At 43.0% G+C, this 22390-nt stretch overlaps 1 protein-coding gene across 1 annotated transcript in view; it reads right to left on the bottom strand.

Moving 5' to 3' along the window:
- The window catches only part of atrnl1a (attractin-like 1a), a 194736-nt gene that overhangs the window by 138047 nt on the left and 34299 nt on the right, over positions 1-22390 (bottom strand). Inside the window, exons 5-13 of the mRNA XM_076104205.1 lie at positions 21367-21575; positions 19145-19319; positions 18129-18216; positions 15073-15319; positions 12186-12369; positions 10466-10620; positions 4042-4126; positions 2455-2666; positions 399-517 (exon numbers count right to left, since the gene is read on the bottom strand). Coding sequence (XP_075960320.1) covers positions 399-517; positions 2455-2666; positions 4042-4126; positions 10466-10620; positions 12186-12369; positions 15073-15319; positions 18129-18216; positions 19145-19319; positions 21367-21575 — 1474 coding nt within the window. The remainder of the gene's footprint in view (positions 1-398; positions 518-2454; positions 2667-4041; positions 4127-10465; positions 10621-12185; positions 12370-15072; positions 15320-18128; positions 18217-19144; positions 19320-21366; positions 21576-22390) is intronic.

The raw sequence follows: 22390 nt of genomic DNA, 5'->3' as shown, positions 1-22390 counted from the left end.
AGAAGGCAGGTTGGGAGTAAAAATAGAGAAAGAGACAGAGCGAAAACAAAATGAGCTACAGAAAAAGTACAAAAAACTCATTGATCCAAAGTTATTTAAATAAAGTAATACACAACCTAAAATGTGTACATTATTGTTTGAATTATTAACATTCATGAGTGGATAAAATATCATAAACTATTAATCGTCTTGACCTTATGACCCCCTTCTTCTGGCATCACCCTTGGGACAAACGTTTCACTTTATCCTTCTACTGGCTTGATGCTAGATGACCAGAATCATCAGGATGTTATTTGTTCCATCAAACACTCCGGTATTGTGAGGTCTAATAAACACTGCAGCCTCAAGGGGCCACTAAACAAGGCTGTGCTCTACAGATACAGCCACCGAGGACTCACCACAGTGCAGTTACTGGATGCAGACATACACTTCCTGTCCTCGCACCACTGACAGCCCCGCGTGTTGGCGGTGCAGCTGGCACAGTCTGAGAACCGGAAACACCGCTCATCTGTACTGTCTGGAGGAGGGCACAGCACACACGCAGCCATAAACACACACGTATAAACAACATGCTTTATGTATAAAACCATTTTACACCTATCAATGCGCTCCACTGTAGCTGCAACCTCCGATCATGCCGATGGATTAGGTAAGTCATCCCTAGAACCTGCACTGTTATTAGTGAAAGTGCTTTTAAAGTTAAGGACCCTCATCTTGGTGTGAGCTACAGAGACGTTTTAGGATTTTATAAGCACACAAGTTCTTAAACGTAGGACTAAGGATCATTGTCCTGACACTGAATGACTCTTTGAATGGTGCATTTTGGTTTCTTTAAAGTCTGTGGTCTCTTTTATGTGAAAGTTTTTATGTTGTTTTGAATAAAAAATAATAGTAAAATAGATACAAATAGCAGATAGAGTTAGTTTTTTTGCCGCAGCCTGTGCGGTTGTGTGGTTGTATCGTAATGTGGTGATACTTTACTTTGTCAGAGTTTCACGACTGAATCATAAGAAGAAAAGGCAAATTGAGTGAGCAGGTGCATTAATGGTTTCAAGCAAAACTACATGTGAAATTTAACCTGTAACAGACATTGTGTGATTATTCAACACTTCATATCGCAGAAGCATAAAATGTGTGATCCCTCCAGCTTGTTCACATTTAATGCTCTTCGGTTTGCAGCTGACACGGTAAACTCTCTTTGACAAGTAAAATGTTTCATAACTACATCTACGGCACCTTTGAACAGAGTTTAGATCTTACTTCTTGTTGTATTAAAAAATGTTAATTAATCTGCTGGGAATTCTGCTCTAATTAAAAGTGCGCTGATCAATGGCCACTGATCATAATCGAGTAAAAAAAACGCTTTGTAACTGGTGTATGTCAGGAAGTGGCACTAAAGACTCATGCGGTGAGCCACGTGCAAGCATGTAATGCTTTCATGAAACCAGCACGTAATTATCATGTGTGGACGTGATGAAAAGGAAAATGCACATGGCAGTTGTGTTATCATATCATGCTGTTTACTTTCACTCTGGTCATTTACACATGCTGTGCTGTTGTTGTCATAATGAATATGCATGTGAGATTAAAGCAGAGCTCCGGCAGAACACGGATCTGGGACATGTTTAATCAGGCAGACTCCCATCATGCATCTGCAGGGCCATGCGTGTGTTGTTTTTGTTTGTTTGTTTTGCTCCCGAACTAGAAATCTCTATTTCACATTGCCGGCAATTTATCCACCATTTTCTGACAATTTTAGATTTTTATAATTCTTTACTGTTCCAGACAGCCATTGATTTCCATTGATTTCCATTAAGCATTAAAATCAACCAGCAGAGTTGTTTCTAGGCAAATTGTGTTGGTAATGTTTGTGTGGTAAGGCAGTTAACTGTAGATTCATTTGAAAGGTCTGTACTTTATCATCATATATTAATCATGTGACCACAAAAAAAAGGCAGACTTGATGTCGACTGTGATGGTTTACGACATAAAGTATATCTGATTTGTAGTAAATGGACTTAAACATGAAAAAAACACTGGTATGTTCCTTTAAAACAGTCAATCCATGTTGTTCTATTTAAATCTTACAGTCCAACCATTAGAATGATTGCTTTTTGTTCAAACCAAATCCTCAAACTAAATCTGGCAGAGAGAGATGAGGGGGAGGAGTGGGGGGAGGAGGAGGGTTTGGACTCAACCTAATTACTTCCAAATCGGGTAATTGTTGCAGCATTGACCTTCTGTTCCCATTATTATGGTATGCAAACAAACTTCAGAAGCCAAATCCTTCGGAATAATTATTACTCCCATGAAATAATTGGTCTTTTGGGAGCAACATTTAGGTGGGATTGTGCTGTACATTTAAGGAAAAGTATGTTGACATGACAGGGAAACTATTTAGGGAGAAAGAGAGAAAGTAACAGATCAGCTGGACAGGACCCCGGTGTTACCTACCAGGTCTCGCGGGGCAAAAAGGAGCAGGGAAACTGCGCTCGGGTGCTTTTGGCTCCCAGGGGACACATCTACTTTTGACCCATTGGCAGCGAAGGCCCGGCCCAGCAGCAGCACACAAAGCCGGGTTAGAAAAGGCCTGGCAGGACGGAGGGGTGTAGGCCAGCACATCGTTCAGAAGGAGGCCCGAAAAACCTCCAAAGATGAACATGGAGCTGAAGACGAGACAGAAAGAATTACACAGAATCACGAGAGCAACAGAAAGCTGGACATACGTAGAAGGAAGCAGCATAGCGAACGTTACAGCGAGATAGTATTCGTCTTAAAGAGACAAGAAATGCCCGCAGAGATGAAGAAATGTTAAGACAGCAGCAGGAGAACCTCTCAAAGATAAAGCTGAACTTTGGTTTTCGGTTCAGTTTGAAGCTGGCTTCAGTTTGAAGCTGGCTTTTTTGAAGTTCAAAGCTGATATTTTTGCGCTTAAAGCTGACTTTCTGGTGGATAAATGGTGTTAAAAGGGTCAGACCATTATTTCTGAGTTCAGTAAAAAGTCAGAAAAAGTCGTGATGGAACTCTTTGAGCAAATGCTTTAAATTCAACTAAGAGTTTGAATCAATTATTGTTTTATTATTGGTATTTTACCCGCCTATAAAAAGTCCTGTACAATCTTATTCTAAGGATCTTATGTTCACCAATGTTGTTAAAGAAAAAACAAAGAAAAAGGTCAGCGGACTCTGAGAAACCTCTGAAATGTCAGCTTATCTACACTGAGCCATGAGGTTAAGAAACTTCATGAGCACAAGGGAAACATTGACTGAAGAGTGCAGCTTGCATCAACAACAGCTAATGCAGGTTTACTATCAATGCAGCAATTCAGATTCTTATAGAAACCACAGCACGAGGATGGAGGAAGTGGAGTGAATGAAGATCGGGAAATACAGAGATACAGACTCAAAAATGGGATCGGCATGCAAAGAATACTGGAGTTACTGAAGTGAAATACAGAGTGTACATTGTATCTATACATAAATAATGCAAAGAAAGTTTTACTGAGAGAGCGAAGCAGGACAAACATCCACATATAGAGGTGCGGTGGCAGAGACACAGCTCAAGTTTCCGAACAGCGAGCTTCAGAGAAGTCAGCAGAGGGTGAAGTGACAAGAGAAGTGTAAACTGAAAACTAAATTTAGCATTGAGATAAGGAGATCAATCCATAAACAATTGACAGAACAAAACCACAACCTTACAAAGAGAAGAAAGTCAACCGAGACTCTCAGTGCTTCCAAAACTTAGAGGACACTGCAGGAAGACTTCAAGGAAATGTAAAAATGTGCAGGAATAATGCATCGCGTGTAGATGTGTTTAATTTGCATCTATATAATTGAGAGGTTTAGCGGATTATTTAACAGATTTTACCGAGATTTGAGCGTCAGCGTTGGCAAGTACACTGCTAAAGTGTCCTTTGTAGCAAAGCAATAAATCTCGAGCAAATTCAAACATGCTGCTGTACTCGGGTATTCTACAGTGTTTTCCACATGGAGTTTGGCAGTGATGAACTACGGAAGGTTAGTGTGGAAGGACGGAGCTCACCCGTTGCTAACCACGGCGGAGTGTCCGAATCGGTTGGCGTCCCGGTGCAGCCCCGGTCTGGGGAGGACGGTCCACTCATCACAAGCTGAAGAGAGAGAGAGAAGCATACACATGAACACAAGTGTCTGAATACAAGATGTGATCTTTTCGTGTCTGAAATGAGAAACTGCTTCAAGTCGAGTCAAGAAGAAATGGCAAAAAAAGAGCAATGTATGCAAATAGCACAGCAAAATGCTTTGATTAACAAGCTGTTTATTCAGGGAGAGATAATGCACAGCGAGGTGTTCCAATATAAGAAAATAACAAAGTAAAGACCATGATTTTAGGTCTACTGGCTGTGTCTGTACCACAGCATCTGACCACAGAAAACCTAACAAGTATGCTAAATATTATCATCCATCTTTTAAAAATCTTTTGGCTACTGTGGTTGAACCGTTAGTGGAGATAATAATGCACTAATGCGGATTGAACTCTTGATAAGAACCACTGGATATGTGCCGTGTCCTGACATGTTAGAGTTGGAGGCGCACTCTTGTATAAAACAGCACTGGATACTGTAGCATCAAAATTTGCCACAATTGAAAACAATGAACCCTAGATGTATTATGACGAGACACATCATTCCCCCATCTCCATCGGAATTAGGAGCACTTACGTTACTGCTTGTGAGACAAACGAACGTAGAGGAGGGTGACCCACAGTTCAACCCCCTCCTTTAATTCCATCCCAGGGAACAAGCGCTCATTATCTTAACCTTTTCATGTTAAATGATGGTGATATGGAGAAGATAGGGGGCGATAATCTGGGAGATGACTTCATAAAAACACTTCACACCACCAAATATCATCACAAAGTACCTCTCTCTCTCGAGGTATAATTGAAGCTATAAGCTCTGTGTATTTTACCATTTGGATTTTAAAACTCTCTGATGTTTTAAAGACCCCTACGTGCTCCCATTACATTCATATGGAAACGACTGTGTCTGCGGTGCGCGAGTGTAAATGTGCCATTTAGCCAGGCGAGCCCTCCCTGAATGTAGAAACGGAGAGCCGGTAGAGTTGGGGGCTCGGGGACGCCAGGTTGCTAATGACCTCGTTCAGCGGTGTGCTAATTGGGAGCGTTTGTTTGAGCGAGCGAGGGATGCGGCAGAGGACACAGAGAGAGCGTAAATGGTGGTGGTGTGGTGTGGGGGGGGTCATCACTAGCAGGGGTTAAAGGTCAGTCGTACCAACATATTAACTACAATGACGCCAATGCAATCAAGCTGAACTGAAGCCTGGGCATTTGTTCCTACTTTTTATTCTTTCAAATTTCTTTGATTGATTGATTTTTTCTCTTCCGTGCTGCTTTAATCTTGCTCGCTGAAGCACTTTGGGCTGCAATGATAGCATGAACGCTGCTATTAGAAATAAAGTTGAGAGTTGAGTTTAACAGTTGACACCTGTAGCACACGCTAGGAAGTGACGCCTGAAAGGCTTAACTCGGGGAACTGAAATCTTCAAAACTAAAAACTGTCAAACTTTTACTCGTAGATATAGTAATTCAAACAGAACCAGGCTTCAAAGGTTGATTGCCTCGACAATAAAAAATGTTGGGTAACACGGTTGTGAAGAAGCTATAAGATGGTTAATATCCTGCCTGACAACTTGCAATTAAAAGTTGACTTTTTCAAGTCAGTCTGGAGATTTGAATCTGCGATGCCCTGGTGGAATCTATTCCGAGATCTTTCGCTAACACTGATGTTTTGTCAGCTTATATAACCTGCAAGGCCCCGAATCCAATTCTCACCTGTGCTTAGGTGTGCTGCTGTGTGACAGCTGAAACCCCTCTGGAGTACACGGTGCTAAAATGCTTTAAAGACTTTTCCCTAACCACAATATCCCCTCAGCCTGAACCTGTTGTTTTCATGAGCAGACATCGTAGAAGTGAATCATTTTCAGTGATTTCCAACATTGAATGTTACATTTTTGTCTTTTTTTTTTAATGTTTACCACTAATGGCCCATGACAGAATACATTCATCAACATCTGAAAAGGAAGCGTGGGGATTGGATTAAGTGCGACAGACTTGGAGACGATCACCGCCCACGGACGACCAACCAGCCAGAGTCACAGGAAAACGAGATGGATGAAAGCAGCGGGAGGCCGGTGACTGTTGAACCAACATCTTCACAGAGACCTGGCTCCATCGTTGACCGTAGGACTCCGGTGTGATGACCAGAGGAGGTGGACTCTGTGTTTACATCTTGATGCTTAGTGGTTACTTGTGACGCAAATTTAAAAAAAATGCACTACAGGAATGCACTACTGTCTTTGCTTTGTCGGTCATGTGTTTGTTGTGTTGAAAATGGGCAACAACTGAAGTTCATTGTGCATCCCGGTGTTACATAATGACAATAAATGATCCTTGAGTCCTTGAATAATGGTTTCATTGAGCATGATGCAGGGTTCTCAGAATCATCAAGTATCAACATTATGTCTGGCAATAGTGCATGAGCTGATTATGAGACAATGGGCCCCTGGGCACAGATATGCAAAAGGCCCCTACGCTTATTCTACATAGAAGCAAGACACTCAGGCTTTACAGTTATTACGCCTCTTTTTGTTGTTGTTTTGGGTCTTTGTAGTCGTTACGCATCTCTCTGTGATTTTGTATCTCTTTGTGGTTGTTTTGGCCCTTTTCAGAGTTGTTGTTAATATTTTTGTGTCCCCAGGGGCTGACACTATGGTGGGCTGTGCAGTTCAGTCATCCATCCATGAGTGTTACATGCGCTGTATGTACTTTTATAGGTCTGATTAGGACAAAGCATTGGGGCTTTCTGTGACTGCAGCTATGCAGTGTTTCTGCTTGTAACACGTTGCATGTTGCCGTTTGTTAAAATATAAGAAAACAACATGCGGCTTCTGGGCGAATCAAGAGCCCTGTTGCGATGGTGAAGTTAAAAACACCAAAACCTGACTTCCAACCTCCAACCACAGCTATAAACATCTAGCTCTCAATTTAAAAAAAGAAAAAGAAAGAGAGAACAGCTTCAGTGACTTTTGATCTCATCCTCTGGCTTTCCTGGACACACACACACACATTCAAACACCCTGAGATTCAAACTGCCAAATTGTTCACCAAAAGAACTGCAGGCACAACAGATACCTATCAGCAACACACACACACACACACGTAGCATTCACACGAACACACACATCAACACAGACTTTAATTTCCTCTCAGGATATGAGAAAATCTGTGTTAATAATGCGTGGTGGGACTGAGAGAGAAATCATGAGACCAGATCGAAGCAGGCAGGCGAGCTGGGCTGATTGGCAGTTTGATCTGATCGGCACTAATGGAGGAGCTGATGGAGAAGGGCGGGAGGAGGAGGAGGAGGAGGCTTGAACGGCAGCCACTGTTTGCTCATCCTTTATATCACGGCTCCCAACATCTTCCAAACAAACTCCCAGCCTGCTCTGGGCTCTTCAGCGGGCTGTGCCATGTGTGTGTGTGTGTGTGTGTGTGTTAGGTGTGCGATTGTGTGCAGCAGACAGTGTGTGGGCGTGTGCCTGTGGTGTGTCAAGTTGGAGAGGACCACGTTTTTAAATCAGAGTTCATTTTCCCCCCCAAATCTAATTAGACGTGTGAGGGTGGCAGGGTTGAGGGGAGGAGGATGGGGGTGAGGGGGGGGGGGGGGGGGGGGGGGGGGTTGGAGAGCTGGAGGGAGAATTAATTCCAAATGAAAAGTGCCTTCCGTGTCGACCTGAATCTAATGTGCGGCAGCAGAAGAGCAGGAGAAGCTAATAACGTTGCGTTGCCCCCCCCCCCCCCCCCCTCCCTCCAAGGTTAGCGCGGCAAAACAAAAACAAATTAGTGCCAAAAACCTCTCCACTCGCAGTGAGCGCGGAGGAGCAAATGAAGACGAAACAAGCGATGGAAAGAAGTGACTTCCACAGGTGGAACTAATTCATTATCTCCTGGAGAGACAAGGACAGAGGGGGAGAGGAGAGGAGACGAGGAGAGGAGATGAGGTTAATATGTTAGGGGCTCCTTGATTTCCTCCAAAATATTCCAGAGAAAGGAACAGTCTATTTCCTGGACAGGGATAGGGATATGTGCATATACTGCTGGCTACTACTTTAATATCCTAAAAATCTATAAAATTTAATTGCACCTTAAAACAAGGTTAAACACACCACTCCTCACTGAAGCATCTTCCTCCAACTCATGCTCCCCTCATCTCCTTTCCTTTTCTCCTCTTTCAGCCATCACTACGCTCCCTCTCTCCTGTGTCTCTGCGGTGAAGTAAAGAGGTGGATAGTGGGACAATAAAGTCGTGCAGATCTGCAGCTATGAGCAGTAATGAATAAATGATATGTATAAAGTCAGGGGACATGTGAATACACGCATATGGGGAGAAAAAAAGAAAAAAAAGACTCGTTCCCAACTTCTCTGAGACTCTGTAAACAAATGCTTTATTGTTCATTACCTTTGATTTAGTCTTCTATACACGTGCTTATTACCTGGTTTATCCTGGCGTGCCTTTATTGTTTTTAGGTCAGAGTCGGTGCGTACTTCTCTCTCCCCAAATCCCTCCTTCATTTACTCTTTATTTCTCTCCCGCTCTGTGTATATCCCTCTCTCCTTCCTCAATGCTCTGCTCTCTTATTTCTTCTTATTGCTTCTTCACATTCACTGCCTTATTCCACCGATATCCTCTCTGGCGTTTCCCCTTTATTAGACAATTTACAGCAGAGGGAGATAAAATAATGAGGGGGAGGGCCGACGGATTGGGACCAGCATGACAATGCCCGACAAACAGAATGAATTATGTAGCTCTATGATTGTGTTATTTTAAAAAGAAACTTTCTTAATATAAAAATGTGTAAATCTGCAGCTTTTTAATCACATCCCAAGGTTAAGGTAGTTTCCTCACATCACCTAACGGAGCTGAGCACATCACCGAAGTTTTGAACTTTGGTCACGACTGAAAGCTCTGGGAACAAAAACGAGTTAGTCGCCCGCAAGTTAAGTTCATTATAGAGCACAATTAATTGAGCAACTTCCCGACAATGTAACAAGGACATGGCAACTTCACCCACCGAGCTTCTGCTCGACCTCCTGCTTCTCACTCTTGTGCTTCTCTTTGTCCTCCTGCTGCTTGGTGTCGCTCTGCACTACAGCACCTTTCTCCATGCGTACACATCCATCTTTCCTTCATCCCTCCTTGTGTCTTCCCTCTTGTTAATCTCTATGCTTCCTGTTGTTTCTCCCCTGCGAAGCGTTGGTGCAATCCCTCTTCTCCTCTCCCGAAGGTCCCTTCATCCCTCCATTTCTCTGTGCCTGTCGAGGGGTGGAAACATCCTCATGCCATCTGCTCTATGGTGCAACTGGGTAGCCTGTAATGGGATCCTTAATCATCCATACTCTCTACCTATCCCGCAGCCTCTGCATCCTCACACAATTCTGGTCCCCCCCCCTTCACAGACTCTTCTGTCTTTCAGATTATCTTGTTTGTTCTTTGGGATCTGCTTCTGTAGGCCTCTCTCTCTCTCTCTCTCTCTCTCTCTCTCTCTCTCTCTCTCTCTCTCTCTCTCTCTCTCTCTCTCTCTCTCTCTCTCTCTCTCTCTCTCTCTCTCTCTCTCTCTCTCTCTCTCTCTCTCTCTCTCTCCTCTCTCTCTCTCTCTCTCTCTCTCTCTCTCTCTTCTCCTTGACCCTCTCTCCATAAAATATATTTTCTCAGAGGGTCATCGTGAGTAGAAGACTGTTTTCATCACAAACAAATGCATATTCAGAATAGGGCTGGGCAATATATCAATATTATATTATTATTATTTTTGAAAATACAGAAACCTGTAGTCACAAGATCAGCTGGGTCACCCAGCGTTACTACTTCCCAGTAAACAAAACTCCAAACACCTTCCTCCTCCGTTTGTAGCCACACTCACAGCTGAGTGATGCACCCTCCTTCAAGGTGTTGGGTATAAATACAACTGCAGGCCTCGGGACAAATTGGCTCTCTCTGGCAAAAACACGCATTGTTGTAACATTTTATAACCATGGAATTCAATATGGCGGACGCTCCAAGCGAACGTGCAAAAGGAGTGGAAGTGGGCCTGTGTATGGTTGGGTGTAACAAAGTGGTAGCTCTGTGTGTATAAAAGGAGGAGTTCAGTACAAGGGGTTTACAGACTGCGACAAGTCCTTGAGAACAGTTTCAATATGAGCACATGGAGCTATATATATATATATATATAGATATATATATATATATATATATATATATATAGATATATATATATATATATATATATATATATAGATATATATATAATATATATATATATATATATAAGACTGTTAGCCTAATATTTGTTAAAATTATACTGTAGTACCAGCCGGCGTGTACGTGTGTTATTATTTTAGTACTTGTTCTTACCTATATCGTACGCCAGGAAGTCAGCAGAAAAGCACTTGGCTCCGTTGCTCAGCGACGTGTCATTGTGAGTGTTTCCCCCGAAAACCAGCACTGTGCCGCTCAGAAGCACCGCAGAGTGGAGGTAGCGCGCCACACCACTCTCCCCGAGGATCAGCCTGCACACACACACAGGTAGAAACAAACACACAGAGAAAAGAGTGCAACTCAGCAGAGTGAGACGTTTTAGGAAAGTGTTAATTTGTCAGTTATGTATGTGTGTGTGTGTGTGTGTGTGTCCATGGTGCCATGTTATTGACGGCGTCTGTCTGGATGCGTGACCTGGCCTGTGGTGACTGCCCTTCATACCAACTGTTCTTTCATGGGAGCAGCACACACACACACACACACACAGAGAGAGAAACCCTCAACACAGACATTGTGGGAGGTCTTAGTCTGCTGCGTGTGACCTGTCTGTCTTTGAGGTCAAAGGTGACAGATTGGAGACCAACTGTGGTGGCTTTTTGTGGCTCCTTCAATTACTGCAGCAACTCTGACTTTCCATCAGAGACTTTGATATTTGACAGTTCCTAAAGGGAACACACGGAGCCCATTCACTGCTGAACACACAGGAAAGACTGAGTCAGATAAATACAGAGATGCTCATCGTTTGTGTTTTAACAAACACTATCACAAGTTAAAAGATGGGCCGTTACAAAACTATTCTTGTCCACATTATTCAGGTAACTTTGTCTATAAATGGCTGGATACACTTCTTCCAGTGAGACTTTGGAGGTATGAGCACTGTAGTTTGGTCTACTGTGGCGAAACCGCGAGGGAAGATTCTCGATATTTCGATTAACAGCGGAGACGTGGGTTACGCTGCAAGAGTTGTTTTAATAGTTACCTCTGGAGGTTTTGACTCATTTTGACACAAGCAACCCGTCGACCTCAGAGCCACCTTTCACAGATCAGCACTAGAGGATTCAATTAATCAAGAAAACATACAGAGACAAGTCACGTCCCTCGGACATTGAGCTGTATCCGTATGGAATAACTGGAATACCCGCTAATGCTTCGGTCTGGGAATTTGAAGAGTGACACCCGACTCCGAGGACAAATTCCATGTGGAAAGTGAGAGCCAGCAGGTAGCATGTGTGCGAGCGCACATGTGACTGTGAAGAGAGTGAAGAGGAGAGACTGACAGAGTCGAGTGTCCTCTTTCACCCATCCATCTGCCGGGGGTCACCTGAGGTCAGGCCTCCTGTCAGGTCCGTCTATTCTCACCCTCCTCTCCTCTTTCTGACGCAAGCGCGCCCATTCCTTCTACCTTTGTAAGGTGGCAATTCATAACAATATAAAAACAGAACTACTAGTATTATAACCGTTATCATTGCACGTTTGTTTGAATTGTTTCCATCGTCCTGCATGCACAAATTGACTTCAGTATAAAAAATAAATAAAATAGTATTACAGTAACTTAAAAGGTGTCCGTGCATTTGTCAAACTATGTGTCAGCGCTGAAAAGACTGGCGACCTGCCCAGAATGCACCCTGCCTCTGACCTAGTGCATCATGGGATTTGTTCCGGCTCTCTGCAACCCCAGAGAGGATAAGCGGTTCAGATAATGGATGACTGGCTTTTTACACAGCGATGCAGGCACCTGATAAGGTCCTGATGGACGTCAGTGCAATTTGCATTTTGGCAGGTGTCAATAGGTGTCAACATTATTCCGTGCCCTCACCATGTTTTCGTGTGGACGTGGTAGCGGTACATGTGGTCCACCAGGCCGTATTTGTTGTTGCTGAGAGCCTTGTATCCCCCGTGGACAAACACGCAGCCGCTGGCCTCATCGTACACGCTGCTGTGGCCGTAACCTCCCTGGACCACGGCGCCTTCAGCGGACACGAGCTGCCACGAGTTCGACCCTGAGACACAAGAGAGGCCCGATTACTGCAATGGATCAAAGTATACGACTTTAAAAAAAAGTTTCGATGCTTTGGCAGGTTTTGGCGTTTCACGTTCGTGCCAAAAAGAAACAAAAGCACATTTCATTCAGCAGGTGAGATAGAGCGAGGGAAGAGAAGAGCAGAGAGGCGGAGAGACTGAGCCAAACAGTAAGAGAGAGGAAATTAGACTTTATTGAATTGGAAAGTGCCCCTTTATTAGACCAGCGTGATGCATACCGATGAATTCCGGTGCATAGAAAATGTTATTAAAAACAAGCAGGGATTACATCACCCGAGCAGCCCCCAATAAAGAAGAGACACAACATGACAAACAAAGCCTTAGAAAGAGGAGGAAATCAAAAAGCCTGAGAAAACGAGCCGTCATCTGGAGCGGTAAACCCCCGAGAGCTCGAGCAGTAAGAGCAGAGAGAGAAACAAAGACACAAAATGAACTAGAAAGCACAAAATCTTCCATATTAGTTTTTTTTTTTTTACTTCAAATGTAATCTGCATCAAGAATCTGCATCTAAATACACCCACTGGCTGATGACAGCTATCATTTTAACCAATAACATTCTGAATACTTTCACGAGTCAGACTCGAGATCACCAATCACCATCTCATTTAATAAATGGATTGTGTTGCTGCGTAGCGACATCTGTAAATCACAAAACAAGTCGCAGGATCGCTCACAATCGATAGCTGAACGATGTGTTTAACAGACAGAACTGTTTAAACATGAACACAAAACACATAAAGTTTGTTATAAATGGTCATATGATGGCTTTGACTCTTGGCCGACCTTTTCACCAAACTTTACTGGAATCAACTGAATAGATTAAAATAAAATTCTGTGAAGCAACCAAAACATAAACTCCTCGGAAAAGGTCAGTACAAAACCGAGAAAGAGAAAAGCCCGGACAGCCTGAAAAGAGGAAAACAGAAAGAGACACAACTGTACACCAAATGCAAACTAAGTGATCACAAAGATGGCTGCTAAAGCAACTCACCACAGAAACCAGGGGTCAAAAATGATTCGATGCACATTGTGACACAGAAGAAGCGGGGAGAGAATTTAACTTCTCTGTAGAATTCACAAAAACACCATAAACTGTAACAGCTGGTCATCTCTGTTGATTTGAGCTTATATTGGCATAAGGAACAAGCCATTTCAGTACAAAAAATACAATGCAGATGTGTTTGAGGTCATTTAGGAGCGCTGACAAGGAACAGGAGAACGAGAGAATATCGAAAGATAGAAAGAAAGAGGGACGACAATAAAGACACGAGGAGAAAGTAGAAGGTCAACTCTTATCTCATCTCTGGCAGCTAATTGCTGTGAACCTGCCTCTCTGATTGGTCATTAAATCCCTTTACCTCATAAGTCACACTCTGCTTCCGCACCCCTCTGTTCATTTCCAGGTTGCACTGACTCTTAGCCTCTGAAGCCTAATGATGCTCAGTGCAGACCTAACGCTGCGATGTCGCCAGAGAGAGAGAGAGAGAGAGAGGGAGGGAGGAGGGAAGAGGTGGAGGTGGGCGAAGATGAAAGTGATAGACACATGAGGGGAGAGGAGGAGGAGAAAAGGTGAGGGAGAGGATCAGGAGTTGATGGAGGGGGGGTCAGACACTGGAGGCCTGGAGGATGAAAGGAGGGAGAAAAAGGAGATGAGGAAAGAGAGGAGAGAGACAAACAGGGAGGCAGGAGAGTGAGGGAATGTATTGGATTCATTAATCACTGTCTTCTCCCAGACGCTCCAGCCTGGGTGCCACCTCCTCTTAATGACCGCTCTGTGTGTGTGTGTGTGTGTGTGTGTGTGTGTGTGTGTGTGTGTGTGTGTGTAGCTGCACACACGGGATGCATGTCTAATGGATGGTGTGTACATGTGCGTGCATGTGTTTTATTTTTCCAGATTGTTTCAACTCTAATTTTGGCTGTCGGTTTACTGTGTGACACCGCCATCTACTGGCTAATCAGGGAGGCAATAAACGCATGCAATCGCACAATAAGTATGAGAACAACTAAAATATGACACCCATCTGTGGGTTGAGCATGTCACTCCCAAACCAAAAGAAGAGTGGAGGCCACTCTGGGAAGCTTTTCTACCGGGTGTTGGAATCAGGCTGCACGGAGTTCAACACTGATGTTGTGTGATCAGCTCTGGCTCACAGTCCATTCCCTTCACTTTCTAAACCAGGAAAGGTTGACTGTAACAGTGGCCTGAGGAGGATTTAGTTTCTTGAATGTGTGTGTTTTAGGAGAGAATTGTTTGAGGTTTAAATCTGAGATTCACCCGTCTGATCTCTGGTCGATGAGCAGCGATTCTCCAGTCATTTTCAACTCGTTATGTCTTCTGGCCAAGTGTGTGTTCACATCATAAATAATGACGATAAGCATGGAATGAACCGGTTAATCACACGACTGGAGCTCGTGTGGTGTTGACATTCTATGACATTCTAAGAATGACATAGAATGTCAATTTCTGCCCGATCCATCCTTAAAAAATACCAATTATGACAACGAGTCTGTATTCAAATAACTCAATATGGCCTCTGGGAAATGTCAACGGGTTCCCTTTGTGTTTGACTTCCATCAATAAAAAGCAATTAAACAATCACTGAAGAAGAAAAAAAATCGAATTAACACAAATCGATGACAGCAGAGTCAGCAGGTGCACTTACTGATGTTGTACTCTTGAACTTTGTTGATGTAGCTGTAGGTCGGCGAGTAGCCGAAGAAGATCAGCATCACCTGCTCGCCGTCGGCCAGCTCCACCACGTGGGCGCTGTGTCCCTCCAGGGCGTAGGGAGGAGGCGGGGCCGGTTTCCGCAGTGACCAGGTGCGCCGGGGGATGTTGAACACCCACATCTCGTCCGTCAGGTTGGCCGATTTGGCCTCCAGCTTCCCGCCAAACATGTAGATGTCGTCCTACGTGAGGGAGAAGACTCTTGATGAGCTTCTCAGGAGAACGTGACGATCTGTCGTTTTGTCTGAGCCGTGGACGCTGCTTCCAGAGAGCCACAGCTCCACTTGTGAAGAACCTCCTCAGAGCTGCTGTTCATTTATATGGTAATGGAGAATTTGGCCTCTGAGGTAAAAACAATTATGGTTTGAGAGGAGGAGGTTCTACAGTACACCTGAAGCCACAATGAGGCTTCAGTTCATTTTGTCTGTCCTTTTTTTAAACCCATTATTGATTTTTGGCCACTTGGGTGCAGTGCAATAAGCTGTAAAAACAACATTGGCATACTTAACTATGAGGCGAGGATTCTTTGTCTCAGGATTCTCTTCTTAGCATATCTTGAGAAGCGTTCGTCTGCTCTACATCACACTTTGTCGAATGTGGTGCAAAAACTTTACTTCTTGGCTTGTAACTTTTGAACCATAAGGCTCATACGTCTGTTGGTCCAGATTAATCTATCAATATCTATCAATTGTACTTGTGTCCAAATCAGTTTTTTTGCTACTCCTCCTACACATTTTGATCAATCGTCACTACTTTTGGTACAAAACTTCTCTGGATCAAGCCGTGAAATGTAGATTTTTCTGATTATTGATGTTCCACACAGATATAATATCACCTGAGTGCTTTGTGCTATTGCGATCACATTCGGGTGACATTTGAGGATACAATGTCCTGGGTGACCATGTCGTGTTTGGTGCCATTTCACCAATAGATGTCGCTGTAGCAGCAGCGTCTCACCATAAAGCGAGGAATCTCCTTCTGTTTACGTGTACGCGTCCTTGGCATTTCTCGAGAACCGTTCATCCGTGCAAGCAGCACTTCCAATAAGCATATCGTTTACCGTTAATGGGGTCCCCATTAGCGTCTGCTGGTGTGGTCGCTATGAACAAATTGTCATTTTGTTCTCAGAACAAAGACTGGAAACAAGAGGAAACTGTTGGCCTGGCTCCAAATTAAACTAAATCCACCAACCAGCACCTTTTAATATCTCATGCTCAATTATTGACACGGTTTTATCTCAAGTGACACCTCTCACATGACACATATGATAGTGATCACCTGAATCTAACAATTGTTGTGTTTTCGTTAGCTTAAAATGAGCTCCTCATATCTACACGAGTGTTTCTACAGTAGCCCTGAACGGACAAAACAAACACTGGCTCTTGCTTTTTTTACGTTACCTGAAGGCCACCGTAGTTCTCTGACACGCTTGGAAAGGGTGAGTGGAGCGGTATTTAGTAGGTTGCAATCCTCAACCTCTACACTGCCAAATCCTACAGACTGCTCCTTTAAGTCTCTAATGACAGACTAACATGCTCTAATGTGCACTTTACCCCACATCAGTGCAGCCCAGGCAACTGTCAAGTCACCACGTCTCTGTCTGCGGTGCATCAACCGTGCATCTACAACACGGTCGAGAAGCCGCCTAAAATATCAGCGTGAAACTGCAGGGTGAGAGGTGAAGAGTCTGCAGGTCTGGGTAGAATGTCTCTGTAAAACAAGCGTGTCTGCTGTGTGCGCTCAAGTCTCAGAGGTTTCATGAGAAGGTTTCATCTTCATCCTCCTTCACTATCAAATTACCTCTTCCAAAACAAAAATAAGCATGTGTCCCAGTATTTGACACTTCATGTGATGCTCAGCACTGAGAGAGTGATTTATTCATACGGGACACATGGACGACTGTTCTTCACAAGTAAGGGTAATAATGGGCCGGTCTTCTAAATAAGTGTAAATGCTTCAAAGAGGCAATGATTACTTTCGTTATTAAATCATTTGTGGAAAAAAAAAAATGTATTGTCAAAAATAATGACGTCCCATGAGTAAGTCTTACAATACCTTATTTTCTTTGACTAACAGAAGCGAGCAGCAAATTGCAGCAAAATATTATTTAATTATCAACAAGGATAAAACAGTAAAACTCAACTGATGAGCAGTTTAATCCACTCACAGTTTCTTCATGGCTACAAGTGTTATACAAACTGTACAAACGTGTGCAGGTGTTTCTGTTTGATCCACAGACATCGAAGAAGAAGACAGCACACCAAAGCTCAAATATTGCAACTTCCAACTGAACCTTTTGTGGAAACGTAGAGTAAATACTGAAATTGTCAGATTAAGATTTTATGCTCTGGTCAATTCTGAGATTTTGTGCCATTTTCCTTCCATAACATTTCTTCTTTTGGACTATTGGAAAGAAAACATCCCAAACTGACATGAAGGCGTTTATTTTACTACTTTATTTGGGTGTGTAAATTTCTCCAAATTTCACAAAAAGTTAGCATTTGATAATGCCTCGTTAGCACATTCAAACATTACATTTCAGACATAAAATTGACTTTTTTTGAGAGTCTGTTGAGAGTATTTTCTGCTTTATGGAAAAAGATATTCAAAAAAGTAAAAAAAACTTTGACTCTAATATTTCAACAAAATGAAAGAAGAATTTTGAACCTGGCTTTATCAAATGTTCAGACTTCTGTTCAGGAAAAGAAGGCACATCACCTATTTAATTAGATAATGAACATACATTCAAAATGTTTTGTCTTAATCTAAGTAATCAACGTGGGAAGTTTCATGGTGACGTCCATTAGTTGCATTGTATTACCCTGTAGAGTCAGTCAGTGTTCATTGTACTGAGTGTGTGTGTGGAGGCGTGAAGTGCAAATTAAAAACCTGACTGCGTTGTACATCTTTTATCTGATACGAGTGTATCAAGAGCACAGCACTGTATTGCCTTCCTCTCTGAGTGAAATGAAGCAGCCACAGCTGTATTACCTGGTGCAGAGCCAGCGAGTGACCGTATCTGTAGAGAGGACCGCTGCTGACCGCCACCATGTCCCACGTACCGCTCTCTAGGTTGTAGCTGTACACGGAAATGAATCGGAGAATAAAACAGAGCGCAAGACTTTAACAGTGAATCACTTTGCGTATAATTTAAGTCCCTGTAAGTGGTATGACAGAGGTTTCATTTAACTGTGTAAAGAAATGACAAAAGCACAGGTGGAACAAATAGCATTAACGATGGCTCCGCTCCATCCAGGTGCTAAAGCCAGCATGCACAATACCAAGGCCCTGGATCTGGAGCTGAAGATGATATTATTAGTTACACCTGCATCTGAAGAGTCAAAGTGTCTGTGGCAGTGAGAGGAGTCAACAGACCTCTTTGGTTCTGTTGTAGTGAGCCGGCATGCACAACACCAGGGCCCCGTCACTGGCTTACTCGTTGCCAATGTTATTCATTTCACCTGTTCACGTGCCAAAGTGTCAGCTTGGAGAAGCATCTGTCGGCTATTTTAGATCGCTGCAGGAATTACATTAGCGTAGATTTACAACCTTCACCACAAAATGACAAATGAAGCGCTAGAGCATGTTTTTAGGAAAGTATTTGACCTTATTATACTTTTTTTGTTGTATCATGTTACATAACTCTCTTTAGAAAAACCTCACAAATTATAATATTTCGAGAAAAAACATTGCTTTCTTCTAAAAATCAGACCTAACAGAGTTTCCCCTCATGTCTGGAGAGAATCTTTAGTTGCCAACTTCCTGTAAGGAGGCGAAATGAAAAGGTAAACTATTTAAAGACACAGCGGCATCCAGCGGATTTTTTAAAGCCTATTATTCAAAGACGGATCAGTCAGGTTGAGTTAAGTTTAAAAGATGTTTTCGATAAGATATAGTGACTCAGCAGAACATTAAAGGCATGTTTTGTCTCCCTGAGATCTGTTTTACAGGACGGACAGACAGACGGCTGCTGAGTCAAACTGCTGATGCTGCTTGCTGCTGCTTACTTGAGGACCATGTGGTAGTTGGAGTAGTTGAAAGAGTATCCTCCCACCACCCACATCAGCCCAGAGTGCACCAGGGCCCGATGGGACGCCCGGCCCAGAGACTGAGCTGACGGTTTGACGCTCGGCAGCACCCAGAAGGCCTCAGTGGAGGGAACGGACAGAGAGCAGTCTGGACCTGAGTCAAAGAGAGGGAGGAGGGACACACACACAGGGTTAAAACCCACAGTCTATTTAAACTGCATTTAAATAGACGTTTCTTTCTGTGGACAGTGGGATGAGGGGGGTGGAGGAGAAAGACAGAACATGCTCTTTTCATTAGCACAAAAACATATATGTATTTTTGCTGTGAAAAGGCAGTTGCTATGGCGACCATCCCCTTTATCACCCCCACTGTTTGTGTATTGGACGGCTGCTCTGGGGCTCTGAGGCTGTGTGACTGTCCCCACCTGACTCATTACCCCCACAGACACACACACACACATCTCTCTGTCTCACTGACGTCTTCACTCTCAGCTTCTTTTACGAGACTCGTCACTCACGACATTTACGAGCACAAGTGTAAATTCATAACTCTAAAACACGCCTGCAGACTTTGTGCTAGAACGATATATGCCGTACATTAATGATACAAAAGACACAAAACAATATGGTTGTCGGGATAAAGGGACAGATCCCTTAAAGTGTCACAGTTCAGGCACTATTCCATGTTTTCATTCAGTGATTTACTAACATGTCTGCAGACAAGACAGACCAAAAGACTCTCAGTGAACTTGTGTTAACACTATTTCTCCAGAAGGGGGCAGCACGTCATCATCTGATCTGACTTCACTGGACCATAATGTGGTTATATGATAATACAAACAATAACAACAATACTACTACTACTAATAATAATACTAATAAAGGATAAAACTGGTTGTGAATTATTTTGAGAGTAGAAACAAGACAGTCTGTGAGGTAAACCAGGCACAGGACGATTTGTATTTGAATGTTGTTGTGTTGTGTTAATGACTTAAAAATAATAAAATACCAATTTGTGCGTTTGGCATTGAGTCTCTAAAGTGATGCTTTGGAAAAATATGAAAACAAACAGAAGATTCTTCATGTAGAAAACAAACATTCATCTGTACAAGCCTGGAATCTGTTGCATTATAGAGATATGGCCGTTCCTTTTCAGATTTGCAAGATATACAAGTAAAAAACAAGCACACAACAGTGTAAAGTTTCCAGTCAGAGACCCGATGTATCATGAAGGTGCTCTGCGTGCTGCTGAGCACCAGCAAAGTGTTCACAAATGAAACGTAAACAACTAAAATAATCAAGCCAGGTAATGGATTTCCCATAAAATCTTTTGTTTTACGACACAAAACAATACTGAATCAGGCAACATTATGTTGAGCATAAAGAGGAAAACAGCTGCCGTTGTGCTTTTTTTTAATCTCCCATCTCTGTTTCCATTTTCTCACTGAATAATGAACAAAAGTGAAACATCAAAAAGATCCTCTTCATCACAGGCATCATGAGGACTGTGGTATTTGTTTTCAGAACAAATAAACACCGGCATTGACCTCATTTGTACTGATTGCAGAATAATTATATCGAGGTGCAACAATGACATAATGGAATTTAATAAAATGTTGCACAGTAAGTCCAGGTACGCATTGATTTGGTCATTTGATGCTTAAATCACATGTACAAACATCATAAAACCCGACTCATTTAGGTGGACATGTAAATGTTTTAAGACATGTTGGTTACACAGAGCCGCTGTTTAAACAGCAATGTGAAACAGGTCCTCACTACATGATGAAATATAGTCATTGAATACTGTCATACATAACCATATGTAAACATTTGAGTTTTTAACCAAATGTAGGCCAGTTTTAAGGCAGACATCTCGACGTTTTTGACCTTAAAATCAGTAAATCAATGCTTCCTGGGATCAGCAACATTACAGATGAAGTAATAAATTAAGGTAGTTCAGAACACACACCACACTATCTCATGTCCTTTCCTGTCCTTAAATCCTCACCATCATCTTCCTCCTCTTTCCTTCCTAAACCTCTTGACAAAACCCATTAGCTCCGGGCCAAAGAGACACGTCTCACCGTCCTGGCTGAACTCCAAGAAGACCAAAGAGTTTCTCAGTTCATCCATATACCTGATTAATATCCCCTGATAAAAAGGCTGCTTCCTCTTTCCCGTCCGGCTCTCTCTCTCACCTTGCCAGCTGTCGTTGCAGACGCAGAGCTTCTCTCCCGTCAGGTCACAGTAGCCGTGACCCGGGCTGCCACAGTTGCCCCGGCAGTACGGGATGTCGCAGGCCTCTCCTTTCCAGTACTCCTCGCACTCGCAGTACACTCGGCCCGAGACCGAGTTGGCTGTGCTGCATCTGCCGTGGCCCGAACAGTTGTTGGGACAGGAGTTTATCCTGAAGGAGACACAGTCGGACAGTTCTTCGAGGTTATACGCGGCACCGTGGGCACAGAGGATTCTCGACTGAGACAGATTTCTTTAGATGACCCCAAAGCTTTGAGATGGACGTTTTAACAATGAATTAAATTAACTCTATGTAATATGAAAGTGTTTTTCGTGCTGAGCCCCTGCAAGACTCATCATCTCTGCAGCTCTTTTTGCCACTTTTATCTGATAGTTTTGGTTTTTCGTACTCGCGGTATACGGTTCAGTCTCAGCACTCTCATTCATCACTTTTCACTGTTTTTCAGAAAACGAGCTCTTTTAAACTCACTGCTCGCTACCTGCACAGCACCAAAACGCAGACAGACACAGCTGTTAAAGAAAGTGGAACATATAAGCTGCTAAAGAGTCAGATAGATTCAGGATAGAGTCAGGAGTTGAAGGAGACCAAAGCAGAGCTAAAAGGAGAGTGGATGTTGGACTTTTACAGAATATCAACAGTCTTGATATTCAAAAAGAATGAACTCCGAGGAATTCCCCATGTCAAGACACCTCATGGTGTATTATTGCACTTATACCATGTGGCCAGTTTAACCTGCAGTTAGATTAGTTTGAGAGTCAACCGGCTTCATGACACAAAAGTACTTTAACATAACAATGGTTAAAATAGTGACCCATTGGATCCATGATACAATATTAACATCAGAACACAAGAAAGCAGATGTACTGCAGCACTAAACTCAGCTGTTTGTTTGAGAGGGGTGCTTTTCCGATTTGTACCTCTTGTTCCTATCGAGTCTGAATGCACTTATTGTAAGTGGCTCTGGA

The sequence above is a fragment of the Anarhichas minor genome, unplaced genomic scaffold, assembly GCF_050575085.1.
Source record: "Anarhichas minor isolate MPS153535 unplaced genomic scaffold, ASM5057508v1 ptg000029l, whole genome shotgun sequence".
Lineage (NCBI taxonomy): Eukaryota > Metazoa > Chordata > Actinopteri > Perciformes > Anarhichadidae > Anarhichas > Anarhichas minor.
This window is presented reverse-complemented; position numbering and strand designations above follow the sequence as displayed.